Source organism: Sciurus carolinensis, chromosome 7 (assembly GCF_902686445.1).
Source record: "Sciurus carolinensis chromosome 7, mSciCar1.2, whole genome shotgun sequence".
NCBI classification, from domain to species: Eukaryota; Metazoa; Chordata; class Mammalia; order Rodentia; family Sciuridae; genus Sciurus; species Sciurus carolinensis.
Genome location: NC_062219.1, coordinates 2,499,760 through 2,523,037, shown reverse-complemented (window position 1 = coordinate 2,523,037; position 23,278 = coordinate 2,499,760). Strand labels below are relative to the sequence as shown.

At 41.8% G+C, this 23,278-nt stretch overlaps 1 protein-coding gene across 3 annotated transcripts in view; it reads left to right on the top strand.

The window, feature by feature from the left end:
* Cep43 (centrosomal protein 43) overlaps window positions 1–17,168 on the top strand; it is a 36,145-nt gene extending 18,977 nt beyond the window's left edge. For 2 of the 3 annotated variants that reach the window (XM_047558768.1, XM_047558767.1), the window contains 6 exons: window positions 1,025–1,251; window positions 3,828–3,940; window positions 5,497–5,565; window positions 10,229–10,268; window positions 11,122–11,218; window positions 15,031–17,168. In XM_047558768.1, coding sequence (XP_047414724.1) covers window positions 1,025–1,251; window positions 3,828–3,940; window positions 5,497–5,565; window positions 10,229–10,268; window positions 11,122–11,218; window positions 15,031–15,105 — 621 coding nt within the window. In that variant the 3' untranslated portion in view covers window positions 15,106–17,168. Of the gene's footprint in view, window positions 1–1,024; window positions 1,252–3,827; window positions 3,941–5,496; window positions 5,566–6,693; window positions 6,767–10,228; window positions 10,269–11,121; window positions 11,219–15,030 lie in introns of those variants that run through there. The other variant, XR_007109522.1, reaches the window with a different exon arrangement.
* Window positions 17,169–23,278: the final 6,110 nt, after the last annotated feature.

Below are 23,278 nucleotides of genomic sequence, written 5' to 3'. Positions count from 1 at the left end.
GCTAACTTCTGGAAGGAGACTTTGTCTCTTATGTTGACTTCACCTCTCACCTACCTGGGACCTTGATAAGTTCCATAAATGTCTTTGTTTCCTTTTTTATTTCCACAGAGGTAACAGACACTAGACCCACACCATGGCTTTGAAAATTAACTGAGGCGTTATATGTGAAGCATCTGAGTGCTTTTCATAATTTTTAGCTGCTGTATTATTGCTAGCATTATGTTTTGTTTTGTTGTTGTTATAGACATGTCTAAAGGCAAAAGTAAATCTGATCAAGGAAAGAATAGAATTAGGCCATGATGATTAGGACTGACTGTGAACAAGAAAGCAATGTGATATTTTGTGCTGACCTTGCTGCGTGCAAGTAGGGCATGGTAAGAATACCTGAGAATTTCTTTCTTTGGTTTAAGGTAGCCAGAGAGATGTATGTGGCTGTCCCTGGCATTATGGAAGGGTCAGATTAGTGAGTTACTTGGAAGACTGAATTAAGGTAATTGTGACCATCTTTCTTCACAGTGGAAGCATGAGTGGGTGAAGATAGCAGTTCTCACCCCGATGTCTTTGGTGTTTGGCACTGGATGGAAAACTGCTTTTGTTGTTGTTGTTTTTCTGATGAATACTTTAATGCTTGGTTCACTTCTGTGACATAATCTTTTCTTCTTCAATCATCTCCTGTTTGCAGGTTGAAACTGTATGAAGGTTTTTTTATGTCACATGAGAGGAAATGAAAATGTTAATAAATGAGAAAGTTGTTTACAAGTGGGATAGGTATAGTAAAGATGTTTCTATTTAGAGAAGGAGGAAAGGAATGGTATAAACGTTTCTTTCACATTTTTACACTTCAATAGTTGGCCACAGTAGGAAGCCCGAGGAGTAACTAATAATTTATGGGATTACATGGCAGTTTATGCTACTGCAGGCTCCCCTCTCCCCCTCTGCATATTTGCTTATGTTCACCTGACTTCTTTATTTAAAATATTTAAGGTTTTCTCACCAAGGAAGTCTTTTCTCTCCCTCTTTTTAGAAGGCCAGCAGTGAAGCTAACCAGAGTGACACAAGCATCTCCTTGTCAGAGCCAAAGAGCAAAAGCAGTCTGCATTCAGTGACTCACGACAGCAAAGTTGGATCTTTCTTAAGCAATGCCACTTCGGAGGTCAAAGACAAAGCTGGTCTTTGTCCTGATGAAGATGATATGGAAGGAGACTCTTTCTTTGATGATCCCATCCCTAAACCAGAAAAAACTTATGGATGGTGAGTAGAATGTTTTTGGATTCTCAGACTAGAGGTTTAAAATGTAATTTCTCAGTGCTTACATATCATATTTAGAAAATAATATGTAGCTTTTCAGCCTTTTGGCTAAGATCAAGTATAAAAACTAATAATCTAAGGGTTCTATAATTATCGAATCCATGAATCTGATCTTGTGTCATTAAACCTGTTATGTTGTAAAATAATCCATGGTTCATAAAGAAACCAGATATGACTTATTTCGTAGCTAAATACATATCAAGTGCTGGCCATGATCCAGGACAGACGTAGCAATGCTAGAAGAGGCAAAACTGCCCTCAGGAAGCTCATCTTCTTGGTGGAGTGAGAAAATCAGTAAAAGTTGCATCACAGTCTGTCAGATGATGAGGAGTGCAAGTGTGTGTGTTAGGTGAGGGGCTTGGGGGTCATCTGAACCTCAGCAGCATGGCAGAGAAGGCCTCACTCGATGTACCTCACTTAGAGGGTTGTCACCTGAGCCAAGACCCGAAGGAGGCAAGGGAGTCAACCAGACAGAATTTGGACTTGCAGAACTCTGGAGAGGAAATGGCAAATGTAGAGATGTGGACAGAAGGGGAAAGGGTGAGGGGTTTATATGAGATGGACCCGCAGAGGTGGGTCTGGACTGACCACGGAGTGCCTTTCCTCTGAGACTGGAAGCCCTATCATCTTGATCCACCATACTAAAGGGTGCCTGGCTGCTGAACTGGGTGGATGCAGGATTCCCAGGTAGGGGCTGTACAGTTCTTTAGGGTAGGTCATGGTGAAAGGGATGGAGGTATATTGAAGTTATATTCAAAATGACTTATTGTGTGATGCTAGAGAACCAAGTTAATAGCCAGGGTGAGGCCAGGGTTCTTGACTTGAATTACTAGAAGGATGAAACCCATCTATGGAGACAAGGAGTGAGAAGAGCACTGTTGCATGGCACAGCTGGTAGTGTGAGAGCCTGGACCCCACAAGTGCTGTTGGAGATGGTTGCTGGTTGTGCACTGGGTCTGCACTCCGCATTAAGGGAGTGGTCCAGCTGGAGATGTAAATGAAGGGTTCATTTAGTTTTGTTTTAGTCAGCTTTTTCGCTGCTATGCCTAAAAGGATATGACTAGCACAATTGTAGAGGAGGAAATTTATTTAAGGGCTCATAGTTTCAGAGGTCTTAGTCCATAGAAGGCTGGCTCCATTCCTTGGGGTTCAAGGTAAAGCAGAACATCATGGTGGAAGAGTGGCAGAGGGAAGCAGCTCACATGATGATCAGGAAGCATAGAGAGACTCCACTCGCCAGATACAAATATATACCTCAAAGTCGTGCTGCCAATGCCCCACCTCCTCCAGCTACACCCCACCTGCCTTCAGTTGCCACTCAGCTAATCTCATCAGGTGATTAATTCACTGGGTTAAGGCTTTCATAAGTCAATCATTTCTTCTCTAAACCTTCTTGCGTTGTCTCACACGTGAGCTTTTGGGGGGACACCTCACATGCAAACCATAACAAGTTTGTAGGTAATGTTGAAGCTTAGAGGTTGGAGATCACCATGAATGACGAGGTTTCCCAGGTGAGCAAGAAATATGAAGACAGTGGAAAGAGAATTGTCCTTGCAGAGGAGACAGTAGGGACATTCACATTAACATCTGCTAAGATGAAAGCCACTGGAGTTAGCCAGGTGAGGTCAGCCATGACCTTGACAGGTGATTTTTTTGGAATGGAGTGGGGGCAGGTTAAAGGATTAGCATGGGTTCAAGAGGAAATGATTGTAAATGGGAAACATGATGAGTTGTATAAAGGGTGCAGAGGATTGAGATGGTGGCTATAAGATAGGTAGGTTATAGTCTAAGAAATAACAGCATGTGTGGGTGCTGCTGAGAAGGGTCTGGATTTAAAATGGAGAAGGAGTGCTACAAAGGAGTGAGGGGAGAATTCCTGGAATGCTGTCCAGTGGTGGAATCCTGCACCCAGGGCAGTTGTCTTTGCCAGAAGAGTAGAGAATGGCTCCCTTTTTGTGCAGAAGTGGATGGTGATACTGTGCACTTTCTTGTCTGAGTTGAGGGGATGGAGACTTGAGAAGGGGGAAATCAGACAAGCATGTAAGGATAGAGTGGACCATAGAATCTGTGGTTATGTGCAACACTTTGGACATCCCCCCACGTGGGTGCTTAGGTGACTTTCCAGTAGTACTTATATCTGAGTAGGAGTACTTGCCTGCTAGTCTACTTCTGTACTGTCCCTTAGTTCATGGCTGATGGACATGGACTTTTGAAAAACATGACAGGCAGTGAAGGTTCCAAACAAGGTCATTGTAGCTTGTAAGATGTTAAAAACAGTTCTAAAGAGAGTTGGGCTGACTTTTTACTGACAAGCTTACTATGTGGATTTGTGATTGACTTGTAGTCTGCCTTGCCTTGTAGGTGAGGTGTACTTTATTTGAAGTTATGAAGTGTGTTTGCTTTATTTCCAACCACTGTGTGCATATATAATTTTTACAAGTTGCTTTTATTCTGGCAAAATAAAAATGTTAATGGCAGGACTTGAGATTACTATTTAACTGTCACTTGCTTCCCGTTAGGAGAAATGAACCTAGGAAGCAAGTGGGAAGCCTGGTTTCGCTCTCAGATGCGCCCCCCTTGAGGAGTGGACTCAGCTCCTTGGCAGGAGCCCCCTCATTGAAAGACTCTGAAAGTAAGTGCCTCAAGATGGGGCCTTGGATACTCCGGGTGTTTCTTTCTCCAAGAAGCAGTATATAATTATTGTTAATTTTTTTAGGATAGTCATAAAAACAGCTCATAATTTTATCACTTGACCATGCTGATACTTTTTCATTTTTTTTTTTATGTAGTCATATTCTATATCACTTCATATTCTGCTTTTCCTCTGCCATCCAAATACTTTTAGGAAGTTGTCTTTTTAGCTGATTTATGTTATACACACACACACACACACACACACACACACAGCCTCCAGCTTATAATGGCTTGACTTAATGGTTTTTCAACTTTATGCAAAGGTGATATGCATTCAGTAGATACCATAGTTTCAGTTTTGAACTTGTGTCTTTTTCATGGCTAGCAGTATTTGTGATCCTCTGCTGTGAGGCTAGGCAGTGGCAGTGAACTGCAGCTCCCAGGCAGTCACAGGGTCACCAGTGAAACAACTTACTAAGCTGGGTGTTGGACAGATGAGGCATATTAAATGTGTTTTTGATTTACAACATTTTTCAACTTGTGCTAGGTTTATTGACTATAACCCACTGTACATTGAAGTACATTTGCATTTAAAGTCAATCAATTTTAAAACATTTGTTCTGTGATACCATACTAATTGTCATTGGAAGATTTGGTAAAACATTCTGTTTATAAGAACTTGGCCCAGCCTTGTATGTGTAGCAGGGGTAAGATCACTATCAAGAGCATTGCCAAGCTGTGACACCTCTTGCCCTCCTAGCCCTCCCCTCACACATGATAACAGTGCCAGAATTAAAAGAGCAGAGTCCTTACATGTGAGGTATACAGTGGACTTTGCACACCAGACCATATTGCATACAAAATTTAGCTGGTGTGTTGAGAGCATACATGTACCTCTTGAGAAAGTTTCCTGAGTAGGTACACAAGGAATTTGCAGTATGGGTTTTACCTCATTTTGCCATACTTCATAACCACATATGTTGGAACTGCTCGAACACACTCAGTCTGCTTCTCTCCTAGACATTTGGTAAGCCAGTCATATGTCTGTTCAGGTGATTTGTATCCCTTCTCTTCTTGGTTATTGCCACCCTCAAGGAATTCAGGATATTGTGGTCATGCACTGATGAATTAGAGAATGGTGACTCAGGATGTTGAGAACTAAGACTAGGAAATAGTATCAGTGAGCAGATCAGTTTGACAAATGAAATAATGGTTGAGTTGAAGCAAAATACAGAAGTTCAAAGGAAAAATAAAATTAGTGAAAATAATTAACTATAGTCCATGCATTAGCAGGACTGCTTATGTAGAAGTTGGACAAAATGTATTTTGATGGTTGTGTTCCAATGAAGAGTAGTAATTATTTGTAAATAACTACTGTTTTGGACTTATAAAAAGTTGCATCTCTTAATGATGGCATGGCCTGTAATTTTTTTCTTAGTTCTAGGTTATCCCTGTTCTCCAGAAGTCCCATATTAAAAGAAAATTTTTGACATGGTTTAGAGAATGTTGTATTTTAAAAGATTCTTTAATGCTAATATTTCTTCCTGTTCACAGATAAAAGGGGGAGTACAGTTTTGAAAGATCTGAAATTGGTCAACGATAAAATTGGATCGCTTGGATTAGGTAACTGGATTTCCAATTTTAGTGTTGATGCTTTAAAGTGATGATTTTTTTTAGGATAAATTCTTAAATGAAGTGACTCAGTGAGTCTGCATTAAGCATCTTCTTGCTGTTCATTCAGCAAGTGTTTGGGTGACTTACATGTCCAGGGTTACACCCTGTGCAGGGATAGCTGTAGCAGCACAGGACAGATCTGTATCTTGTGGGAGTTTGGCTCTAGTAAGGGAGAAAGATGTTAACAGGAACCTACAGGTGCTTCACATATTAGAGGGCCAGCCTCACTGGGAAACAGATTGCAGTCAGCTTCACCTGGCCTAGGCATTCCATGAAGGGCTCTCAGAAAGGCTGCACTGAGATCTCGTGGTCAAGTTGGGAGAAGGAAAGGTCTCAGTTTAGACTGGGCAGAGCTGGTTGGAGGCAGAGCTCTTCTCTGGGTAATGGGAGTGCCGGATCCAGGTTGCAGGGGCTCAGTCTAAAGGAAGGAACGGACTTGTGAAGGGAAAATTGTGAGGCGTGTTCTGGTATGTGGATCCGATGTTGGTGGGTCTGCTATGAAGGAAACATTCCTGTGGAAATAAGAGATCCCATGTGAACATATTGAGCTCTGGGCCACACCCTGAGAACGTGGTTCTCCTCCAGTGCCTGTTCTCTGCACACCACAGGAAGGCCTAGGAACCTCGCTGTGTCCCTGACCTGAAGGAAGGTCACAGCTGGACTCTCTGTGGCCACCTCCTGTCCTCTCTGGATGTGATGTGTTGTTAGGTCCCTGGTCCATGATGACTCACCTGGGAGTGTGGGAGCACAGTTTTCCAGGCAAGCTGTTTGCCCTTCCAGCTGTAGCAGGTCTGAGGGGGCAGCTCAGTGAACGCCTGCACTCCTGCCGAAACGTCCTGAGTAGGGCAGAGCTAGGTTGGTTAGTTACCTGAAAATCCTGGTGTGGCACTGATTGGGATGGGCTAGACTGAGTTGCTATTTCCTCATCTGTTAGGTGGAACTAATAATATCTACCTCATTCTAAAAAGTAAATAGGATTTAAATATGTACACATAAATAAAAGTGCAGTGCCTGGCAAGGTAGATGCCTAACAAATGTTAGTTTCCTTTTTATGTTACTTTGTTCCCCCATTTGCAGCCATTTGCAGAAGAATAGATGTTCCCTGAGCTGCCTGGATTCTTGTTCCACACAGTGCCCTGGAGTCCTCCTGGTAATGGCTGCGTTGCTGGTTGTGCTGCCTTCCATTCTTTGTGCGTCCTGGTTGCTGGCTGGCCAGCTAGGTGGGCCTGTTCCCCTTTCCTTCCCTGGTTCCTGCTGTTAGGTGCCCTTGGTATGCAGTAGGCATTCCTTTCTGCTGCCTTGGTGGATCTGCCCCACCTGGAGACTCCCCGACCATGGCACCTGACAGCTGCTCTGTCCCCTTTGTGTTCTGGTACTTTTCTGTTTCACTTCTGTGATATTTCCCTCTGTTGCCAGCCCTTTCAGCTTTTCTGACTGTTCTGTTCTCTTATCAAAGTGAGGGTTTCCCTGTCTACTTTTGAGGAGGAACTGCATAGACCTCTCCTCATTTGGGGAAGGAGGCTGCTCTGACTGCAGAGTTGCTGGCTAGAGTAGGAAGGTGGTAGACTTACTGCTTCACTTTGTCTTCTTTTGGGACTTTGGCACACCTTGGGTTGGAATTTAGGTGTTTTGTACTGGTATGACATACCAGTTCACTTGCTAGATGTTTGTCACTAAGCCACACATAAGGATTAAGTAGAAATAGGGTTTTATTTATTTTTGTTTAATTAGATTGCAACAATATTTTCTGTTTGAGCTTTTTTCCATTGTAAATATTCATTTGATATTCTGGATATTTTAAGTAACAAAGATGCTAGTGGAATAGCCTAGGATAATAATGACTGTAGTGATGTGTGTCTGGCACTGTACCAAGAAATCACTTTATAATTCTAACCTAAGAGGTAAGTTTTATTATTATCTCCATGTTTACAGATGAAGACTTAGGCTGAGAAATGTACCCAAGATCACATGGCTTTTAGAATCTGATATATTGCCTGAGAGCCCTTAACTATTGTGCTTTATGCCCTAGATGTTATTTAAAGCTCATTTCAGTGGGAAAAATTCTGAGTTTCATAAAAACAATTATGAATAAAGTTTTAGAACACAACCTGTTTTGGTTTGATAGATAAATATTAATTGAAGGCATGCAAATGGAAATAAAGTAGGCAATTTGCATATTTAAAGCAGGAGTCACTAAACTCTCTGTAAAGGACCAGATAGTAGATTTTTTAGGCTTTGTTGGCCACATGTAGTCTATGTCATTTATGTATATATTTTAGTCCTTAAAAACATAAAAACCATTCTGAGCTCATAGGCTGAGCAAAACCAGGTTGTTGGCTGAAGGAATGAAAGCAAGGAGGAAAGAAGGCTGTCGGAGATGGCCAGGACCAGGTTTTGGATGGAGGCAGGTATCCTGTACACATAGACAGGCATGGGGTAGGGAGGACAGACTATCAGGAAGCACAGACGAGAATCACTGGCCTATGGGCTGAAGTTTGCTAACACCCAGTTTAAAGAAATATTATATATTCTGTTCACAACATATATTGTGACTTGACTTGTTAGTCCAGTAGTGCTGTGTAGTGTATCACCAGGAAGCAGAACCCAATGTGTCGTGGCACGTTACTCAGTAATTGTTAGGTTTTGAATGAGCTACACATGCGGGAAGGCAGAGGATACAAGCTGCAGTCAGGGCTCTCCCACTAACCTGCCTTGGTGTCCTCTTCTGTTCTCTGTATTGGTGTTCACACTCAGGGACAGTGATGGGTCCTTGGAGGCTCTCAGGCTTTATTAGCTGCCACTGCTGTTTGTTTCTTGGCACTTGTAAACCAGTCGCCTTTGTGGTTTGTTGAAAAAGATTTCCTCTCTTCCCCTGTTCCTGTGCCCTGCTTTCTCTCAAGCACTTGTAGCCCCTTAACCTTTGAGGCTACTGATGAGAAGGCTCTGTATTCTAGAGAGGAGAGCAATCTGGAAACTTGCCTCTTCACCACCCCACCCTGCTATGGTCAGGGACTCCACTCATTGCCTCACAGTTGGGTGCAGCACTAGCAATGATTCTTGGTTTCTTCATTTTCTGATAGTCTCCTCCCCACCTCCTCCCACCCACTTGTCTTACCTGTAGGACACTGGCTCAACTGGAGCCCTTACCCCAGTTTTCTCAGGCCTTGCTGTCCACAGTAGCCTTTGGATTTCCTTTTATTAGTGGTCAGTGTGTATGTGGGAAAGCAAACATGAGATATTGCTGCCCTGGTCTCTGTGACTTTCACCCCCTCATTAGCTTCCTTTTGCATTTAGGCCTAAGTCTGACTGTGGTCCTCCAGGCCCTGAATGTTCTGACCCCTCCTTACTGTCTACCCACATAGATTTTCTTGTGGCTATATGAGCTTCCTCGCTGGTGGTGCTTTAAACTACTACTCCTTTGTCTCAGGACATGTTTCCTCTTGGAACACACTGTCCCCCAGAATTTGTATCTCTGTGACCTTTAGATATTAACTCCATTGCTGTCTCAGTTCTTTCCACTCACTCTCGGAGCATTGTACCTCTGTTCATTGCCTCTTTCTTCTGAGAATGTTGATTGCTCTTACCTGCAGGGGACCTAGGTCACTCATAGTTGACAAATGGACTACAGTACTTATGTATTGTTATCTAACTGCCATCCAGATCTTGGATTCCCTCAACAGTACAATGATATAGACTGGTCTGAGGCTCTGGAAGACCTAGCAGCAGTATCAGCAGCATCTTTGATTAGCTTGCTCTTGAGCCAAAGCTTCTTGATCTGCATCTTCCCCTTGTAGGTTGTACATAATTCCTGTTCATCTTCTATTCACACTTTAAATAGCTCTAATGTTCCTCCAGCCCTGTTTCCTCAAGTAACCATCAGAAGACATGGAAGGGTAGGGCAGCTAATTTGTAAATTGATACTTAATAGCCTTAGGTCAATCTTGAAGGTGCTCACTGTTAGCCTCAGGTGCAGCTGGAGAAATCATAGCACTGCTTCTTTAGTCAGCATCTCTACCTTCTGAAGTTACCTTTTGTTCAGACCTTATTGTGGATCAGGATCCGTGTCAAGCACTTTATGTGCATGAAAATGTGTGTTAACCCTATGACTAGTGTAGGTTTGATTGTTCTTGGGCAAAGCCACAAAAGGTCGCCAAAGGCCCCCTGGATGCTGGGCTACTTGTCTGAGCTCACTGCTGTTGGGCTGGAGCTGCTCCACGGCTGTGATCTGTTGCCTTGTCACACCTTGGGGTCATGTTTGAGTCTGTAGCAGTTGACGTAGAAGTTTCAGTGGTTCGCAGCAGGTAAATGGGCCGACAGCAGTGAGCTTGCTGCTGCCGAGCACCACCCAGTCAAAGGGCAGCATAAGGAACACACCTCTGGAGGGCTGCAGTGAAGGCAGGGTGCAGCTCATACCTAGGAGGTGGGTGACCACTTAGGGCAGCTTTATTCATCTGCCTTCAGAGTGTGCGGTGAAAGTTTTATTTCTGATCTGAGTACTTCTTCTTAATGATGTCATTTAGTCATGTATATTGTTTTGGCAGGAAACATTTAATTGTAGGTAAATCATGAAGTGTTTATATAAACGTAACATATCTTTTCTTAAACTTACCAGGGACTGGAGAAGATGATGACTATCTTGATGATTTTAATAGGTAAGAAAAACAGTGGGACAAATATTTGTAAATTCTGAATATAGACAAGTGTGGCAAGATGACATTAGGGTTTATGTTAGTGTATTTGATTTTCTTGTTTATATTAATTGAAGGTGAATAAAAGATGGTTAATCCAGAGTTGTATTTTGGGGAGCATGCTCTTCATTTTACGTTAAGCTGTGGATACCTGCATCATGTCGAAGTTGGTAAGAATGAGCTAAAGAACTGACATGGAGCAGTTCAGGCAAGTCACGTAGGTGCACGTAGGTGCCACATCATGAGTGCGCTTTGCTGCTGCCTTTCCTCTTTGTGGTGAGAATTGCCTATTCAATTTTTTTTAAATTGCCCTTTCCAATTATTTTTTCTAATTCAGATGCCATTTCTTAATATTATGTGTCAGACAACTTTCTTAAAAACATTTAAAATAGTCTAGGCATTGCCTAATAGTTTTCAAGTAACATTTATTGTAGATACAACTAGAAATTTTAAATTAGATGATGAAGAGTTTTACTTGGAAGTTTTTATTCCAGTTGGAAACTTGTATTTATTTTTAGCAGAGTAATTTATTGTACAGTTGTTTTGAGAGAATGTGATGTAGTCGATGAAATTTTAGATATCTAGGTTTGTTTCTTTTTGCCATTGTGTTAAAAAAGTCACCATTGAACCTTAGTTTTCTCCTCTTTCAAATTGCTGAGATTGTTCTGCTGGGTCAAGTGAAATGATATATGTGAAACTGATGATTTTTAATGTTATATTTTACTGAAAGTGTTAAGATTAATGTGTGCACATTTGAAGAATGTTAACTGCTCTCTTCAGAGTTCTTTTTTTTTTTTTTTTCTCTTCTTGCAATTAGCGCCAGTCGTCGCTCAGAAAAAAGCGAGCTAAGTATTGGTGAAGAGATTGAAGAAGATCTGTCTGTGGGAGTAGATGACATCAATACCAGTGATAAAGTATGGTGTCACATATTTCCTGGGGAATGTTGGTTTTGCCTATTTGTTGATTTACCATAAACCCTCAGCAATTTATACTAATTCATAGAAAAATAGTTGAAAGCTGTGAAAAATTCATGACAGATTTACCTTTTTCAAATCTCTAAAGAACGTCTTCAATGACTATGTGAGGTTGTGTTCACTTGCTGTTTGCATTGGGGCCTGTGTGCTGCCAACATGTCTGAGTCGTTCTGGGGTGCTGGCTTGCCATGGGTCAAATGCCAGGGTGGATTAACTGGAGTCAGAGTGGCCTGCCTTGGTGTGTAGGTAGAGGCAGGGTAGAGCATGTGGTCATCTTGGGGCCAGTAGAGACTCCTGAGCAGGTGAGTAGTGGGTGGCAAAGGCACACAGCACATCCGGTCAGCATTTACAGTCAGGAGTCATACTTGAGGTCCACACTTGAGCTTCTCGTGCATCAGAGAAAAGAACATCTAGATGCTTTGCTGTGGCCCCACTTCTCAGGGTCACATCTGTCCAAAGCTCTTGTGGGTCTACCGTGCTATGAGGTGGCTACTGCCTTCCAGAATGAGGTAGGCTTGCACAGGTTCTGTGATCATCACATGGGAGGCCTGCCAAAGAGCCCTCATGTGGCCACAAAGCAACAGTGTCAAGTCATTGGGGTCTGGGTCTGCATTCTCATTCTCTAGGATTCGCCTTTTTTTAGGTGGGCTTCCACTTCTCATCCGGGTTTCTTTATGCATGAGATGGAAACACAAATACTACTTAATAGAATTGTTGTGAAGGCTGTGTGATAATTTGTAACGTAAGGTATCTTCTCTAGTTCTTGATACATTATAGACTTAAATTATTTGCCTTTTACCCCTTCAGCCTGTGTCACCTATAAGAGGCCTCCTGAGTTAAACCAAAGAAACTATAGAGGGTTACTAAGTTTTCTTGATGGAGTTAATGTTGCAGAGGTCAGCAGTGAACTCAGCCTCTTGGTATCATCACAGATTTTCTTCATCATTCATCAGTTAATGAACTCTGGTGGTTTCCATTTTTTGGCTGTTGTGAATAGTGCTGTAAAGAACATGGGAGTGCAGATACATTTTTTCAAGGTCTTGATTTTATTTCTTTTGGAGATACACCCAGTTGTGGGATTGCTGGATTATAGGGTGGATCTAATTTTAATTTTCTGAGGACTCTCCACATTGTTTTCCACAATGGCTGTACAGATTGTGGGTTCCAGGACACAGATTGCTTCTTGTCTTTTCAGTAATAGCCCTTGTTAGTAGAGTGAGGTGATAACCTCATTTTGGTTTTGATTTGCGTTTCCCTGATGATTAGTGATGTTGATCATGTTTGACACATCTCTTGGCCATATGTATGTTTTCTTTTGAAAAATGTCTATTTCGGGCTGTTGCCTATTGGTTATTTTATTTTTTGCTGTTGATTTTTTTTGAGTTCCTTGTATAGTCTGGATGTCAACCCCACATCAGACACATGGTTTGCAAGGATTTTCTTCCATTCTCAGGTCGTCTCTTCAGTCTTGTTTCGTTTGTTGTGCACAAGTGTTTTACTTCTATGTAATCTTTTGTCTGTTTTTGCTTTTGTTTCCTGTGCTTTGGGATTATCTTCAAAAAATCCTTGCCCATTCCAATGTCCTGAGGTATTTCCTCTATTTCCTTCTAGTAGTTACATATAGTTTCAGATCTTACATTAAAAAGCTTTAAATCCATTGTGTGTTGATTTTTTTTAACTGGTGAGAAATAAGGGTCTTCTGTATGTGAATACCCAGTTTTTCCAGTGCCATTTATTTAAAAAGATACAGAAAAGGCATTTGGTAAAATTTACAATCCCTTCATGATTTAAAAACAAAAAAAAAAGCAAAAAAACCAGCTGAACAAACTAGATATAGAAGGAATGTATCTCAACATAATAAAGCCCATGTATAATAAGCCATCAGCTTACATTATGTGAATGAGGAAAAGCTGAAAACTTTCTAAGCTCTGGAATAAGACAAGGATGCCCACTTCATAGTGTGAGAAGCCCTAGCTAGAGCAGTCAGGCAAGAGAAAGAAAGAAAAGGCATCCAGATTGAAAAGGGGGAAGTCAAATTGTCATTAGTTGCAGAAGCATTGGTCTAAAATGTAATAAAACCCCACAGACTCCACTGAAAAACTTAGGACCAATACATGAATTCAGCAGTTACAGGATACAAAATCTGCATGCACAACTCGGTATGCCAGTATTGAATTATCTGAAATAGAAATCAAGAAAGAAGTCTTAAAAAGCCTGAAGTGACTGAATTACCTGTATTAAGAAAGATTGTTTTCTATCCACAAATTTTCCTATATTAATTCTTGTCTGTCATTTAGAATTAGTATTAATATAGTACTTGATTATTTTGCAAATAAAATGGAATACCTTATCAATATCATTTTATAATAAAGATGGCAGGAGGAAATGGAGTGAATCTTTTTATAATTTGCCAGCTCTTTTGTCGTTTTCAGGTTTTTTATGTGTAAACTGAATTTGGATCAAAAAATATAAGAACTTGAATTAAAGTTTCTAACAATTTTCCTTGTGATAGTTTTGCCTCAGGACTATGTTTGGATCAAGAGTGAGGGAGAGGACTTATTTATTTAAAGGGATTTTACTCCTAACTTAACATTTCTCTATATTGAAAGAATAATGATATGAGAAGAAGTTTGGGCAGAAGAACAGATAAATAAGTGTGCGTCTCACACAATCTCAAGAGGGAACAGTGTCATTCCTGTGGGGTGTCCCCATCCTATGTAGATATGTAGTGATACAGGGTTGGCCCACTTTTCCCCTAAAAAACCACATGGTAGTCTTTTCAGGCTTACGGTTTTGTCTTAACTACTCAGCTTTGCCTTGCATTGGGACAACAGCTGTAGATGATGCTTAGGGCAGTGGGTTGACAGGTCCTGTGGACCTGCCCTGCTGTGGTAGCTGGTTCATACAGATGAGGATGGGTCTGGGTGGGACTGAGAAGGCATCCCACCACTTCTGTGTCATGGAGCATGTGTCTTGGCCCTTGGATTTTCCTTGCTCTAAGATGCTCCATCACCAGCCTAAAAACTTTAAAGAAATGAATATACATGTTTTGGCTAGCTAACGCATAAACAGAATCAGTAAACACTCGTTTCTATAATGCCGGTGAACCCAAAGCTGAGGTCTAAGGCTCTGGTCCCCTCATGGTTGTGGGTCTGTCTGCTTCACTGCAGCCCCCAACGGGCCGACCTACTTCAGTGTTAGCAGGTATCTATTGGCCTTGAGTTTGATGTTAGGAACTTAAGATGCTTACCATTATTTAAAACCACAGTAGGCAATAGCAGGTTTCAAGTGAGAATACTGAACATTTTTCATGAATTTCAGTAACACTTATTTGGGTAAGTTTTAGTTTTAGAGAGTTGGCAATTCAGAAATCTTTACTATGAACAGAATCACATATTGGGGCTCTGCTCAGCTACAGAGGTTTTGTAACATTGTCTATGGATTTCATTTTCTTAAGTTGGTATAAGGTGTCTCTAGGAAGTTGTTTCCATTCTTTTTAATTTTCACTTGAAATATTTGAGTATATAATCAGTGTAAAGCACTGAACTCAGAAGGCTGTGCTGATTCTTTAGTCATAGGATTTGAGGCAAATCTCTTCTCAACATGTCAGTTTTACCACCTATCTCAGGAGTTTTAAATATGAAGCAGATATAGAATATAAATATTTAAAATTACAGCAATATGTATTTTTTAAAATTAAAATTCTGCTTGCATTCTGACACTAATTCTTTTCTTTCTTTTGAACAACAAAGCTTGATGACCTCACACAAGACCTAACTGTCTCCCAGCTCAGTGATGTCGCGGATTATCTGGAAGATGTTGCATAGACATGAAGAGGAGGTATTCTGATTAACAAAGGACAAAGGACTGATTGGCTCCATTTCCCCCCCCCCCCAGACAATCACTCTTTGCTGGAATGTCTATTCCCTATTGGTGCCTTGCATTTCAAAAAGACTGCAGATATTTTTAAAAAATAGCTTTTCCTTTTACTGAACAAAATACTTCCTGTATGAGCCCATGTGTGGAAGATGTTCTATTCCTAATCTGGCTTAGCTGTTTCTCTGTGGAAATTGACTGTCTGCTTTCAGGCTCATCACAGGGAGGGACCCATGGAAACGTCAGTGTCACGAGCATTAGGAGCGGTGTCAATAAAGCCGTAGGTTTGCACAACTCTGCTGCAGTGGTCTTTGGAGCCTTAGCTTCAGCCATCTGAAAACGAAGCTTACCCACTTAGTATGTTTTGATATTAGGTGGTTCTGCACATAGATCCAGTAAATCTGTGATACTGAAGCATATTGATGTAAGTTAGATTTGATGTATCAACTTTATTTTGTATTTCCTTCCTTTTGGAAGGTTCGTTAGACCATTAAGGTTATATTAAAGTACTCTTGTGTGTGCTATTTAGTTTTGCTTGTTTTAAAGAAATCTACAGTGGTTATGACCTTTCATTCATAGACTTGTCAGTAACAGTTAGCATTTACTGCCACCATGCCTCCTCTCATTTGTGCAGGCAGCTTTAGGCACAGTCCTCTTTGTTGCACCTGCAGCTTCTTATTGTACAGATGCCTTGAAACAGTAAATACCAAAGTGCATCTGAAACCACTAAGCTGTGCTTTCATTTCAGATCTGTAAGTCGATGTTTAAATCCAAATTGGAATGAAATAGTAGTAATGGCCTAAGACCATATGTATATTCATCAGTTCAACAAGCTTTATATACTGTACATAATTTCACTGTAACCCTTTAAAAACACAGCCAGTTAGTAGAATTTCCGGCAGTCTCGTTTATACCAACATGCATTATGCTGCTGTGATGTAGGTCACTGACATTTGTAATATTACTAAAGATTTTAAAATGTGCAAGTAGGAAAAACAAGTGATGCATGTGTGTTCATATGAATACAAACTGTGAATGTGTTAATTTTTGTGCTTTTTATTTCACTTATGACTTATTAAAAATTATGTTTATTAATAAAAAGAACAAATAAGGCATAATTGGTGGATCTTGGTAAGTGAGCAGACTGGTTTGCATAATGCCAGTTTTCCATTTCGTATTAAGAATTAAAAAAATATTTGAGGCCCTAAAATGTAGAGGAAATGAGAATTTAATGAGGATCAAGGCTATCAAACCTTAGAATCTGGCTAAGTGAAACTGAGCAGTAAGCATCAAGAGGAAGTAGGACAGAAAATGGGCCAGGCGTCCTGGAGCCCCTGCCTATTTCTGCCCTCAGTTTGTGGGCCCTGATCTGTCCCAGTCAGCTTTTCACGTTTGCACAAAAAGCACTGCCTGAAGATAGAAGCTGTGCTTGATATAAACTGCATTTCCTGAGGAATATGTCATCTCTGTGAGCACTTTCTAAAAACGCTGGCCCTCGAGTTGAAATCAATGTGTGGTTATTTTTATTTTTAATAATTATTTCTTTGCGTGTGGTGCTGGGATGGAACCCAGGGATCTGCCAGGCAGATGCTCTACTACTGAGCTACACCTCCAGCCTGTGATAGATTTTTGGTGGAAGCTACATTTCAGTGCACTGATGTAAGAGCAGAACAGGATGTGGTGTTTAAATTTATGGAAAGCTTTGAAACTAGCATCTGAAATTTGTCATTTTCTATTTATCATAGACTGACCTTTCAGTGATATTTGGGAGGGTGGGGAGAAAATGCCAAATTTATTACTTGTCATCAGCACTATGTAATGTCTTACCGAATAATTTTGAATAATTTTAAATTGAACTATGGAAAAGTTTTTTTTTCACAGGTATTCCTTGCTTAGATATTATTGCCCTGTTAAATGTTACAATGTGAAGTTACAGGTTTTGTGTTTGATTAGTGTTTTCTTTTTGTTAAAAAATATATATTAAAATGTTAACCCATGAAATACATCTTATGATAACCTATATTTTATAGTGGAGATTTTTGTTTTGTTTTCTTTGTGGTGCTTTGGATAAAACCCAGGGCCTTGTATGTACTAGGCAAGCACTCTACCACTGAGCCTTACAGTGGCGTTTCAGAGAAGTGCTAGGCCTTCCCTTTTTTTGGTGGGGGGGGGACCGGGGGTTTAACTCAGGGGCACTTGACCGCTGAGCCACATCCCCAGCCCTGTTTTGTATTTTATTTAGAGATGGGTTGCTTAGCACCTCGCTTTTGCTGAGGCCAGCTTTGAACTCTCATTCCTCCTGCCTTGGCCTCCTGAGCTGCTGGGATTATAGGCATGCGCTGCTATATCTGGCTAGACATTCCCTTTTATTGATGAGGATTAGAAATGAATGAAAAGCACTTACTCTTGTTTTCTCTTGCACTTTCCGTGTTCATGTGTTGTGCAGATGTTGCTCCTGGTTCCTGTTCACTCTCCACTGTCTTCTCATCTGCTCATTGTACTAGAGCTGAGTAGCACAGGCCATGCAGGCCTCTGTGCCGTGAATCTGTCTCACATGCTTGTATCTGTCTTGTCTGGGGTGTTCTTCCCCCAAAATTGCACAAGTCTGGTTAATCTGGCTCTCATTTTTAGTACCTTCCACACTAGGGAACCCCTATTCTGTCTCCATTACCCTTGTGTTTTGTTATCTGTCATCACTGAATGATCTTGCTTATTTTCTTACGTATTATCTAATCTCTGTGAGAACAAGGACTTTTTATTATTTTTTTAAGTGTACCTACAACAGCATTTGCCCCTAGCATGTGCGCAACAAATCTGGGTTGCAAAAACCATGGGAGCACTGCAGATGGGTGGGGCATGGAGTTTCTGGCTGGGCAACTTCCTCCCAAGGACAATGCTAGATAGTTTTGTAGGGACAGCCGTCCCTATCCTAAGCCTGGAGAGGTCCCCAACTTCAACTCTGTGTGGGTGGGTGGCAGGATTGGTCTGGTTTGGTTGAATTCATCGACCAAACCCTAGGTAGAGAATTGAAGAAAGTGCCCTCTGCATGGCTCTGGTGTGTGCACATGAGAAGCAGAGTAGCCCTCGAGGTCACTGAACCACTTGGCGGGGGGACATGGGAGGAGGGTGAGAAAGGAGAAGCAGTTCTGGAGAAGCGTGCACCCAGCCCCAGTGAAGCCCGTGTTGGGCCTTGAGTGGGGAAGGGATTCACGCGTGGTGTGTGCTTTCATCTGGAATGTGTACGGAGGCAGGGCTGTTAGGCAGTGATTGCAGTGAGTGCTTTGGCCTAACTGCAGGTTGATCCACTGATGGCCGAGTGGACCCTGAGATGTGGGACCTGGTTGGAGGAGGAGTCACTGGGTGCATGCTCTGGAAGTGTCTTGTCTTCTCTTCAGCCTCTTCTTTCTCTGCTTCTTGGCTGCCATTAGCTGAGCAACTTTCTTCCACCATGATATTCTTCCTTATTTCAGGCTAAGATCAATGGAGCCAGCTGACCATGGACTGAGACCTCTGAAACCATGATCCTCCTTGAAGGTTGTTCTTGTAAAATTTTTTGGTCACAGTGACAAAACACTAAACCCCCCAGCCCCCATCAGTTCTCTGCCTGTGCACACTGATCCCACTCCTGCCTCCTAACAGTCCAAATTACTAGTCCCTTGGTACTTCTAGGAGAAGGACATATTTGAGGCAATCCAAAACAAACCTAGTTATGCTGTATAGAGACTTGCAATAACTTTTTTTTTTTTTTTTTTTTTTTTTTTTTTGGTACCTAAAAGTGACTGCTAGGAAAGGTCAAATTAAATGATTTAAAAAAAATTTTTTTTTAAATTTTTCTTGGAAGATGGGGTCTTGCTATATTGCCCAGACTGGCCTTGACCTTCTGGACCCAAACAGTCTGCGAGCCTCAGCCTTTGAGTAGCTGCCATTGTGGGTGTATGCCACTGCACCAAGCTCTCAGAGGATTTTTGGTTAAAAAACTGGGCTAAGATTTAGTAGTAGGACTGGATGGTGGGATGACAAAAAAATAGTAACCTTAAAGATAAATTCAAGGTATTCTCTGTTATTATCAAAAAGACCAGGATGAGAACAGTAGCCAGGAAAGTTGACCAGAGGGCCTCTGGTGGCTGATGGGTGAGCCCTAGTGATGAGAATGGGACGTGCCTGGACGAGGTACTGGTAGGAGAGGAATGGCCCCCAAGCTGGGGAGGTGGTTAGTGGACGTGTCATTTATGCCATGACCGTAAAGGGCCTTGCTGCCAATAGAAAGTGAACCTCAAGGTGAGGCTGGGCTGGTCCTTCACCTGTCAGGCGTGTTGAGGCCAGTCCTGCTGGGCAGCACCCACTGCTACTTCCAGACGGAGCTCCCAGTGTCAACCCCACAGCACAACAGCTGCATTGGGTAAGACTCTGCAGGCCAGACCTGCTTCCTTGGAAACTGAGTTGGAGAGGTGAGGAGGTGATGCTGGCCTGCCGACCTTGGGACAAGAGCATGCAAAAGACTTTTCTGTCATTTTAACTGAATGCTTATTTCTGGCATGTTAGATTCTTTAGGTTGATGATGAAGTAATTTTTCCATAAATGTTTAATTTTTAAACATTTGTGCTTTCTTTAAAGATCCAGGTTTTAGTTAAAAAAAAAAAAAAAAAAGATCCAGGTTTGACTTGCATTGTAAGTTACCAGAATTTTGGATGTAGATCTTAATCATTCCTATTGTTCTAAATCATATGTGGTTTCTAAAACTGAATGGCAGCTCTTCAGAGTGAAGGTGGCCGATGAATAAGTTCCTTTTCACTGCAGCCACCTAGCAGTCCATAAGGCTTGAAACTTCGGCCTTTCTGTCCAGTGTAGGGTTTGAGTCCTGTGTGTGGGTTCTGGGCCCCTGGTGTTCCTGAGGGGCCTTGGCAGGGCTCACTGGCTTCCTCTGACAGCTTGGTCCTTACACCCCTTTCATCTCATGCCTCCTGGGCAACTAGTGTTTTCTTCTGCTTCAAGGCCCAGGTTAGCTCATTTTCTGTGTTCCTGAGTATGCTACGTTCTCATGCTTCAGCCACAGAGACCCCTGTCGCCCTAGGTCAGGCCCCTCCAAGGGCGGTGTCCAACCAACCACAGGTCTCAGAGCTCCTTGTGAGCTCTGAAGAGGCTAATGTGAGCTTCCTGTAACTTCCTCCTGCCTGTTCCAGCTTCCCACAGGCCTTGGTCAACAAATACCCTGCACCCGAAACTCAGTCTCCAATAGTTGGCTTTCTGGGCAGCCCAGTCTGAGCCCCAGTAATGAAGACTGAAGAAATAACTCAGGCAAGTGCTGCCTGCCATGTCTAGACACATAGCTGGAGATGAGTGACAGTGGGCTCTGGTGGGAATAGAAGGATGATCTTTGAACTTTACGACCCTGGAAAACTGATGGGCTGATGGGTCTGCTCATGATTGATAACCCTCTCTGAATCACCTGAAAGAGCAAAGAGCCATTCTGAAAAGGAAAGGTGTCCCATGAGTTAAGAGTGTTGGGAGAGCAGCAGAATGACTGAGATGAGGTGAGAATCCTGGGCGCATCACTCACTTTCTGAGTGATATTTGGCAAGCTAATTAATATCAGTATCCTGATTCCTCATCTTGAAAGGGGGACTAAGTACTTCCTTCCCTTAGAAGTCTGCTGGTGTGTTGTTAGATAATACTGGTAGAGAGAGTAGCATTATTCTTGCCAAGTGGTAAGTACTCAGTAAATGTTCTTTTTAATAAGGCAGGATTCATAAGATACAGTGTCTTCAGTGGTGTTGAGGTTGAGGAGACATGCTTCCTGGATGATCAGTCAGTTTCTGTTGAATTTCTCTTCCTCTTTTCAAGATCTGCTTCAGATGTCGCTTCCCCTCAAAGTCTCACCCCCTTGAGTTACCTTGAGTGTGGTGTGTTCTTATGACCTGGTAGCTTTTCCTCGTCTCTGTCAGGGGTACCCTGGGGGCAGAGTCAGCAGAGTTGGATTCCTGGTTTGGACTGCCACATGTAGGGAGCCCTCTGGCATGCTTACAAAAGAACACACCAAGACCATTGTGCAAATCACGGCATGCAGGGAAAGTTTACGGTAACCGGGGTCTTAATTCCAGAAAGTGCATTGACATTTCATTTACAAGAGGATTTTAGGAATAAGAACGAAGCCTGGACTTGGGTGATGAACTGGTTTGTTCAGTCTGCCTGTCGCTGTCCTCACATCAGTGACAGCTGAAAAGCTATGCTGACATCAAAAAGTCTGCCTGTCGCTGTCCTCACAATAGTGACAGCTGAAAAGGTATGCTGACATCAAAAACTAGTTGAAAAAGCATTTTTTAGATATATCAAAAATAGTAATATATGAGTTGAAACTGGAATAGAAATCAACAGACTCTTATTTGCTAATTAATGAAGAGGTGTGTATACAAAAACACATTGTGAAAATGTGACAGTACCAGAGATGGCATAAAACTAGCATGCCATGATGATGACATTAAGGAAAGGTTGGTTGATGAATGTCATTCAAAGAGCATATTTTACTAAAAGTTACTAGTCACTAGAAGATGCGAGTGCCCTAAGTCCTAAACTCATGTCGTGTGGGTGAAAGTGCTTTCCAAAATTTGATAATCCCAACACTTACTTGACATTTCCAAAAATGAATTGTAAGGATTGATTAAACTTAAAATCTCTGAATAATTAAAAGTCATTTTGATCAATCATTTTAGAGTAAGTAAGCTGTCTGTGGACAGCTATTTAAAAATCATTGTCACATGAAGAGGTGATAGCAAACAGTGCTGCTGAAGCAGTGTTAGAAGGTGGTCATCTCTTCGGGTTTGTGATGTCTGGTGCTTCCAGGTGAAACGGCTACTGGGTCTCACATGCCTTTGACAGAGAAACCAGGTCACCAGAGGGCAGATCCCTTCCTGACTGCTAGGTAACTCCAAGGCCCAGCCTTTGATATCTTGCTGTTTCTTGTTCATAAAGCCCTGACTATGCAGAAATATAAAACCTGGTCTCCACAGCTGATGGCCCATGCCAGGCAGTAGCATGACTTACTACAGAAAGGGGCAGGGAGAAGTTTGAAGGCCAGAAAACTGCTGCTGTGCCCCTAGGCCAGTGTGGCGTGATGCAGCTCGTGACGCTTTCCAGGGATTGGCTTATAGTCTACATTCTCTCTTACCTACAAATCCAGCCACTGAGGTAATCAGTGGTTCCTAGTATCTTAGTTGTGCCGCTGTTGCCACAGTTTGAAACATGTTTATTATCCCATGAACAAACCCCTATGAGTCACTCCCCGCTCACTGTCCCTCCCACCTCCCCACCAGGCAACCACTTCCTATCTCTGCGGAGTTGCCCATTCTTGTATATAAATAGAATTATATAATACGGTTTTCCGGGGTTTGCTCTTTTCATTTAGCATGGTGTTTTCAGGACATCTGTGTTTTACCTTTTTGTTCCCAAATAATGCTCCTTTGTGTGAATGTAGCAGCTTTATGCTTCCCCAGTTGATGGGCATTGCACTGTTTCCACTTTTTGCTGTTAGAGAATACTGCCAAGAACATTCATGTACAACTTCATGTGGACACATTTTCTTTTAGGGACATATATACAAGTGGAATTTTTAGGATGTTTGATGACTCTCTTCTCAGGATCTGCCAAACTGCTTTCCAAAGCAGCTGTACCATTTTGTATTCCCACAACAACTTCTGAAGCTTCCAATTGCTCCATTTCCTCACCAGCACTCATTATTTTCCCTCTTTTTACATAGAGGCAATTCTAGTTGTTGTGATGTAATATCTCTTTGTGGTCTTGATTTGCACTTGGAGCACTTTTTTGTGCATATATTGAGAGTTGGATGAATTCTCCTGGTGGTGAGATTTAGACCTACTTTGTAGTAGTGTTCAAATCTTCCATTTCCTTGTTGACCTTATTGCTAATCGTTCTATCCGTTATTGAAAAAGAGGGTATTTCTGTTTCTTCCTTTGTCATTTTTTGCTTCTTGTACTTTGGAACTTTTTTGTTAGGTGTGTATGTGTTTATAGTTTTATATTTCTAATGGATTGGTCCTTTTATTATTATCAAATAACTCTAAAAGTTTTGTTGTTTTAAAGTCTGTTTTGTTGGATACTAATGCAGCATTCT